Source organism: Leptonychotes weddellii, chromosome 4 (genome assembly GCF_054177405.1).
Source record: "Leptonychotes weddellii isolate Sample4059 chromosome 4, ASM5417740v2, whole genome shotgun sequence".
NCBI classification, from domain to species: Eukaryota; Metazoa; Chordata; class Mammalia; order Carnivora; family Phocidae; genus Leptonychotes; species Leptonychotes weddellii.
The window spans coordinates 1,216,843-1,224,661 of NC_138372.1; the positions used below are offsets into that span (position 1 = coordinate 1,216,843).

At 61.3% G+C, this 7,819-nt stretch overlaps 1 protein-coding gene across 1 annotated transcript in view; it reads left to right on the forward strand.

Moving 5' to 3' along the window:
* The window catches only part of PLCH2 (phospholipase C eta 2), a 33,928-nt gene that overhangs the window by 18,332 nt on the left and 7,777 nt on the right, over positions 1 to 7,819 (forward strand). The window contains exons 6-13 of the mRNA XM_081816810.1: positions 459 to 552; positions 737 to 940; positions 1,205 to 1,325; positions 2,849 to 3,020; positions 3,414 to 3,521; positions 4,711 to 4,869; positions 7,050 to 7,136; positions 7,536 to 7,622. Coding sequence (XP_081672936.1) covers positions 459 to 552; positions 737 to 940; positions 1,205 to 1,325; positions 2,849 to 3,020; positions 3,414 to 3,521; positions 4,711 to 4,869; positions 7,050 to 7,136; positions 7,536 to 7,622 — 1,032 coding nt within the window. The remainder of the gene's footprint in view (positions 1 to 458; positions 553 to 736; positions 941 to 1,204; positions 1,326 to 2,848; positions 3,021 to 3,413; positions 3,522 to 4,710; positions 4,870 to 7,049; positions 7,137 to 7,535; positions 7,623 to 7,819) is intronic.

Below are 7,819 nucleotides of genomic sequence, written 5' to 3' on the forward strand. Positions count from 1 at the left end.
CAGGGAGAGGAGGTCCCCGGGTTCCTCCAAGGTGGGACTGGGTCCTGGTTCTCCTGCACCCCTGCACACACAGGACTCCCTGCCAGGACTGCCCTGGCCCATAGCTCTTGAGACCCCTAACAGAGTGGGGATGAGGGACGGCCCAGCTGATGGAACCCAAGACCCCTCCCCTGCTTCAAGGATCCGCAGTCGGTGACAGGTCTTCCAAAGCCATGTGATCCACCAGTAGTCTTCTGGCCACCGAGCCTGAGTCTTGTGACACTGGGGGTGGCCAGAGTGTCCCCCAGTCTGGGAAGCACACTGCAGGGGTCTGAGCCTCCCCCGGCCATGGTTAGTCTTGACGTGACCATCAGAGGCTGGGTGGGAGGCAGTGGTGGTGGTGGAGGAGGGCCTGCCGCCTGAGGCTAGCCCAGGCCAGTGACGGGCTAGCCTGGGCTTAAGCCCCTGCTCTGGCCTAGATGGCGGGTGTGACCCTTGAGAGCTGCCGGGACATCATCAAGCAGTTTGAGCCCTGCCCAGAAAACAAGAGTAAGGGGGTGCTGGGCATTGATGGTGAGTGAGGGCGTCGCTGCGGTGCAGCTGTCCTGGCAGGCCGATGGGGGGTGCTGGCGGGCAACCCGTGGGCCTGGACAGGTGGCCCGAGCGGGCAGCTTCCTGCTCCACACGGCGCGGAGATGGGTGGTGCTGAGATGAGCCTTGTGGTGGGGCCTAAGCACCCACCGCACTCCCCACGCAGGTTTCACCAACTATACTCGGAGTCCTGCCGGCGACATCTTCAACCCGGAGCACCATGGTGTGCACCAGGACATGACCCGGCCGCTGAGCCACTATTTTATCACCTCGTCCCACAACACCTACCTCGTGGGCGACCAGCTCATGTCCCAGTCTCGGGCGGACATGTACGCCTGGGTCCTGCAGGCCGGCTGCCGTTGCGTGGAGGGTACGTGGTGGGGGCTCTAGGACACATCCCAGCAGCCTTGGGGCCCTGGGCCTGAGCTGCGGACGGGCGGCTCCTCTCAGGGACACCGCTGTGGCGTCTCTGAGCAGGGTGTCTGCTCTCCTCCCAGGCAGGGGCTGTGACAGGCTCCTCCTGCTGTTAGTTGCCGGGCGGGAGGACCCCTTCGGCCAGTCCACGAGCTGCGGTGGGGTCTCTGGGCATGGGCAGCCAGGCTCTTGTGGCTGACTGGGGTCTGCCTGCCCACAGTGGACTGCTGGGACGGGCCTGACGGGGAGCCCATCGTGCACCATGGCTATACTCTGACCTCCAAGATCCTCTTCAAAGATGTCATCGAAACCATCAACAAATACGCCTTTGTCAAGAATGAGTGAGTGGCTGGGACTGGGGAGGGGCTCAAACGGCTCTTCCTGCCCCTCCCCCACATCCTTTTCCGGGCCGAGGGGCTGATTTTGGGGTCTCTTGTCGAGGCTGAGGGTCGGGGAAGGGAGTGGAGCCGCAGGCCTGGGGAGAGGGAAGGCGGTGGGTGCAGGAGCTGATAGCGGCTGAGCTGTGGCTGGTGGGGTACCTGTGCCAACAGCCCCTGCCCACACACACTCGGCAGCCCCTGGTGCCAGCCGCCTGCACCAGTGGTAGCTCTGGTACTAATTACCCCCCAGAAGCTACTCGATGTCCAAACTCAATTTGCTGCCACTCAGCTGTAGCTACAGACACTGGTGAGCAAAATCCAATTTAGTTTCTGGAAATAGAAGACTGCCTCCCCACACTTACAGTCACCTTCAAGTCTTGGCGGAACAAGGCTCACAGGCAAGGAAAGAACTAATTTAATGAGGGAGGGGAGGAGACGCAAGATTGATTTCGGAAATAGAGAATAGGGGGGCCCCTCCCGGAAGAGCTTGCCGAAGCTCTGTCTTGGGCTGCCAGAAGGGAGTGGGAGTGAGGATTGGCAGCCTGGGCCCCAGAATTGCAGGTGAGAGAGGCATCTCAGGGCAGGGGAGCTGGGACAGACAGGTGTCTGTAGCTGCAGAAGACCCAGGGACCTGCTAATGTCTCAGCACAGGGCTCGCACCTTATGTGTGCCAGCATAATCTTTGCAGGCATAAGGCTCTTCCCTAGGGCCTTGGGCTTTAGACTTCAGTCTCTTGCCTGAGAAATGGGGAGGTGAATACTTTTGCCCCAAGTCCTGTCTGCCCTTTCCACATCACGGGACTTGCCCATCTCTTGCTCTGATTCATGCCCTCTAGGTCTGGGTCACCTACGTTTTCTAAAAAGATCATGTTACCTTTGGGCAAAAATCCAAGTAAAATGTGCACTTGGTTAAAAAACAAATCAAACGACTGAAGAGCATATAATGAAAATCCCTATGTTATACTCCCCATTCTGCGCTACATAGGTAATAACAATGTTCTACCAGATGGTATGTGCCCAGCTTATGTCTCCTTTCTTATGGGGCCAATGTTGGGACCCCAGAGCCATTCACAGGACAGTGTCTCCAGTATCTAGGTCAGTGAGATTATCTTTCTCAGTCTATTCATTGCTTCACGTTGCACCTCAGTTGAGTCCACATCAGTTTTAAACCATAACTTGATGACTTGCTCCAATATTTCCTCTTGTTTTCCTGGAGTTTCTAATTGCCTTTGTTTTTTCTTATTGGGATATGGACTGCATGCCTTCTTTATCTGTCCCTAAAATCTCCCAGCTCCTTTCCCACCCACTCAGTGGCTTTTCAAAGCCCTTGATGGACCCCCTCCCAGAGTGGCTGGCAGTTCCATCTATCCTGGTTATTGGTAAAGATCTCTTTTCATTCACTGGTGCAGGTGACTTGAGGTTTTACACAGGTGGGGTCTTGCCCTCCCCTGGCTTCACTCTGCTCCTTCCACCTTGGGGCCACAGGTACCCAGTGATCCTGTCCATTGAGAACCACTGCAGTGTCATCCAGCAGAAAAAGATGGCCCAGTATCTGACTGATATCCTCGGGGATAAGCTGGACTTGTCATCAGTAAGCAGTGAGGATGCCACCATGCTTCCCTCTCCGCAGATGCTCAAGGGCAAGATTCTGGTGAAGGTGAGCACCTGCCTGACCCTCCTAGGGCCAGCATCCTGCTGGGCCTCTGACCTCTGATCTGTGGCCAGGTGAGGGGCAATTGCCCTGCTCTAGATAATATGGGGCTCCACACCATCTGTGGCAGATTTGAGGAGTCAGGGTAGGCCCTAGCCCTGACCTGCCCTCAGTCTCCCTCCATAGTGGCCACTCAATCTAGGGACCTCTGTGTGCACAACCCAGCATTTCCCTCCCATGCTGCTGCAGCAAGGAAGTGCTGGGCTGGCCTCTGCCCCATGGCCTGAGGTCCACAAGCAAGCTTGAGAAAGGCTCCTTCCCTTTGCTGCTTCCTGTATGGGTACTGCCCTCGCGGTACTTCCTGCAGGACCCCTCCCATGGCCCACTGCCTCCCCCCAGGGCAAGAAGCTTCCTGCCAACATCAGTGAGGATGCCGAGGAGGGCGAGGTGTCTGATGAAGACAGCGCGGACGAGATCGATGAGGACTGCAAACTTCTCAACGGGGATGTGAGTAGGGGCTGGGAGGCCCTCTTCGGGGAGGGGGGGGCTGTGGCCCTGAACAGCAGGCTCATAGCCTTGCTGTGAGAAGGCAGGTGGCTGAGAGAGGGATATTGGGCAGATGCGAGGGTGCTTTGCCCAGTGGCTACACAGCTGGGCATGTGCTCAGCCAGTGGGGGCCCTTCCCTACCTGCCCCTTCACACAAGACTTGGCCCCTGAGCTCCCAGCTAGCGGGCTTCCACCTTTTCACCCAGAGGCTCTGGGTCTGGGGGGTCACACAGGGAGGCTGAGGAGTGAAAAAGGGCTTGGCATAGCAGGGCTGGGGGAGCTCTGTAATTAGCTTCTTCTCTCCTCTGGGCACTGTTCTAAGCCGCTGCTGTGAGGTAGGAAGGCATTCTTTCTCCTGGAGGGGCCCTCAGATGGGAAAATAATTGTGCAGGAGCATTCCCAGCCACGTTAGCTAATTGTTTTAGAAAGCCCTGAAGCAGCAGAATTCTTTCTGCTTTGGATGTGCCTGCATATTCCTCTGGTCCCAGGTGACCGTAAACCCATGTTGTCTGATGTCTAACTGGCATGACTCCAACCGGGGCCCGGGGCACCGGATGCCCATGGCCCAGGCCCTGCCCCAGAGGGGTCCCCGTGTGTCAGGGCTACAAGGGGGCGCTGCTCCAGGCAGAGAGAACTGCCCAGCCCCCGGTTGCTGGCCAGCCAGGCCCTCCGTCCCCACCCCTGCCCATCTCCTTGAGGTGTCTGGTAGCCAGTGGAGGGATCCCAGATCCCCAGCTGCTTAGGGCTCCTGGAGTCCAGAGTGGCCACCGGGTACCCTGACCCCCTCCCCCAAGGCCCACTGGCTGGATGCGTGGCAAGCCGTCTGCTGAGTTTCTGTGGGCAGCATTGTGCAGTTAAAGGATGCAGGTGTTAAAATCAGAGAGGCCTTGGTTCAGGGCCTGCTGGTCACTGTCTGGGGCTCTGGGGCAAATCACAGGCCTGCTGTCTGGCCCTGTGGTGGGGTGGTGTGAGGATAAAGCAACGCCATGTAGGAGTGAGTGTGCGGCTGGGGCCGGGGGTGAGAAGCCAAGATGGGGTTCTGGCTCCCCAGCTCCAGCAGGCCCCTCCAGCAGGGACCTTGGGGGCCGTCACCGCTGCTGCCACAGGGCTGGGGACTGATGGCACGGGGTGGCCGTCCGGCTCTGGCAGGTCGCCACCAATCGGAAGCGTGTGGAAAACATCGCCAAGAAGAAGCTGGATTCCCTAATGAAGGAGTCGAAGATTCGGGACTGTGAGGACCCAAATGACTTCACCGTGTCCACACTGCCCTCATCTGGAAAGCTTGGGCACAAGGCAGAGGGCAAAAAGGTGAGAGCCCTGCAGCCCATGAGGTCAGCCTGCGGCTGAGGGAAGGGCCTGGAACATCTGGTCTGTGCACACCTGTTCATACATACACCCCCCACCTCACCACCAAACCCGTCCCCGGATTTCTGGGTGGGGAGGACACAGAGCACATTTAGCTCTGGTATGTGAGCAGGTGGGCAACATGTCCAGTATGGTGGACACGATGTGAAGTCCCTGCTTTCCCTTGACCAAGCAATATCTGGGCATGCACCCAGGAACTTGGGGACACACAGGATGGCCGCTTGGACCTGGGAAACATGTCTGTGTGATTTTTTGCGTGAGGAGGAGCAGGTACTCAGGGAAGGCTTCCTGGAGGAGGAGGAGGAGGAAGAGTAGGAGAAGCAGTAGCAGCTCAGTCTGAGCCACCAGGCATGGAGCTTGGAGGGGGCGTCAGGGAAGGCACCTTGCAGCACTAGGCCATCCCTGCTGGGACATGGGTAGGGGGACAATGGGGGTGCGGGGCACAGAGCTCTATGAAGGGGGGCTAGGCAGAGGGGGGAGCATCTGGGCAGTGGGGTCATGCACATGCACCCAACATGCCTCTCTGTCCCCTTGGCTGGGGGCCCGAGGCCGTGGTCCCCCACCCCCAGGAGGTCCCTGTGTGGGAGAGGGCAGGTGGCTCAGAGTGCAGTCAGACGGGCAAGGAGGGGACCCTGGTCTGCAGTGCTGGGCACACTCTAGTGGTGCTGGTGCTGGCCAAGGACAGGCCTGATTCTCTGGGAGGAACCCAGCACCCCCCTCCCCGACATCCGGAGGGGCCAGGACGGGACCTGCTTGAACAGAAGGGGCCGACCGGGCCGTGCCCTGCCCCCTGTACTCTGTCCAGGGCATGGGTGCTCCGCAGCCTGCCGTCCTGCCCGCCCCACCCCACCCTTCAGAGCTCTCTAGGGTCACCAGGCTGTGGGGGGTGGGCAGGAGTGGCCCAGTGCAGCCCTCCGCTGCCCACAGCCTCCCTAAGGGTGGTCGGAGCTCGGGCCTGGGCTGTAACCCCTGCCAAGCTCGGGCGTGTGGGTGTTGGGGGGGGGCGGCAGCGGATTCTGGCTGAGGCTGCCGCTGCTTCTTTAGGGCGCGCGGCGTTTTGGGCGGTGTTTACAGAGCTGCGAAGTGTGTTGGCCCCGACTGGCTCCAGACACACCACGCACACGGCTCCCAGGGCCTCCGCCAGTGTGCCGTGGAACCATCAATAAATTAGGAGGGAGACGGGCGGTTGTTGCTGCGCTGGGGAAGAGGAAGAGAAACCCTTTTGAGAGCAGCTGGACCGTAGCTGATGCTGAGCACCTCTGTTGCTGCCGACCTGGGCCTCGGGCTTCGGGCTGGCTCCTTCTGTGCTGACTAGCAGGGCGTGAGCAGAGCGGCCCCAGGGCGGACACCGGAGCTGCAGAGCTGACCATCATGTGTTCCCCCGTCGGGCACAGTGGGGCCCGGCTTGAGCTCCAGGGTCCAGGCTGCGAGGCCAGTGGTCCAGGCCGGGGCATGGTTGGTGGGGAGCTGCAGAGCTGACCATCATGTGTTCCCCCGTCGGGCACAGTGGGGCCCGGCTTGAGCTCCGGGGTCCAGGCTGCGAGGCCGGCGGTCCAGGCCGGGGCATGGTTGGTGGGGAGCTGCAGATGTGCAGGGGTGCGCCCACAGGTGTGTGCGGATGCGTGTGCAGGACGGGGCCTGGGGAGCCCCCTCGGGCGGGGCGGGGAAGCAGTCCCATAAGTAGCGGCCAGGAAGGCTCACAGTAGCCCTGATGCCAACAAGGGCAGCTTTGGGGGCGCAGACCCGCATTTGTCTCCGCAAGAAGCAGGGCCGGACCCCAGAGCCACAGGGAGCTTCGCACGGGCCTTACGGAAGTGCGCACGGCCGAGCAACCTTGCAGACACACAAACGGCGTTTATCATACACTCACCCACTGCGGGGGAAAAAATTCAGAACCGGGGCCTTAATGGGCTTAAAGCAACACATCTCGAGGGGCTCCCTCTTGGATCCCCGCTCCCTGCGGCCGCTGAGCCCCCAGGGCGGGCTGCGGAATGTGTCTCCACGGGCCCTACCTGCCCCTGCTGCCTCCGGGCTCCTTGCGGGAGGGGTACCTGGAGCCCCTGGGACTGAGGCCAGGTTCCCCCCCCACCCCCCACCGTCACCTCTGTCTCCCTCTCCCCCAGGCTGAGGAGGACGTGGAGTCCAGAGAGGATGCCGGGGCCAGCCGACGGAACAACCGCATCCTTATGAGCGGCTTCTCCATGCTCAAGGTCTGGCGGGGCTCCCAGGCGGGGGCACCTTGCCGGAGCCCACCATGCTCCGTCTTCCCGCTTGCCCAACTGTCCCTGGGCCGGCCAGCCGGGGCATCCCCTCCAGCTCCCAGGGCCCTGGGCCTGTCTCCTGGAATCCCCCTCTGGACTCCTAGCTACCTGGTCTGACTGGGGCTGCACGGGGTAGAGGCCTTGATGGCCCTCCCCAGCCCATGCCCCCGGGTCACTCGGGGCCCAGGCCGACCAGCATACTGCAGAGGACCGGCGGGCCCAGCCTGGAAGCTGGGGAACCAGGACCCCCGGATGGCAGGCCTGCCTCCTTCACCCTGCCGGCCAGTGCAGGTGACTCGGCTGAGCCAGGGGCTCCACGGGGCCTGACTCCGCTCTCCTTCTGCACAGAAGAAGAGCAGCAAGCTAAAGAAAGCGGCCAGCATGGAGGAAGGGGATGAGGACCCGGACTCCCAAGGCAGCCAGAGCCGAGGGTCAGTGCCCTGCCCCAGCCTGGCCCCTGACCAGAGTGGTGGCAGGATGTGCTCGTGTCCCTGCGACAGCTGGTGTTGGATGCGCAGGCTCCGCGGTGGCCCCGTGACCGCACAGTGGGGTGGGGGAGGGGGAGCCCAGGGTGTGGACCTCCGGGTCTCGGGGCCAGACTGGCCAGCATGGGCCCCCGTTCCTGCTCCTAG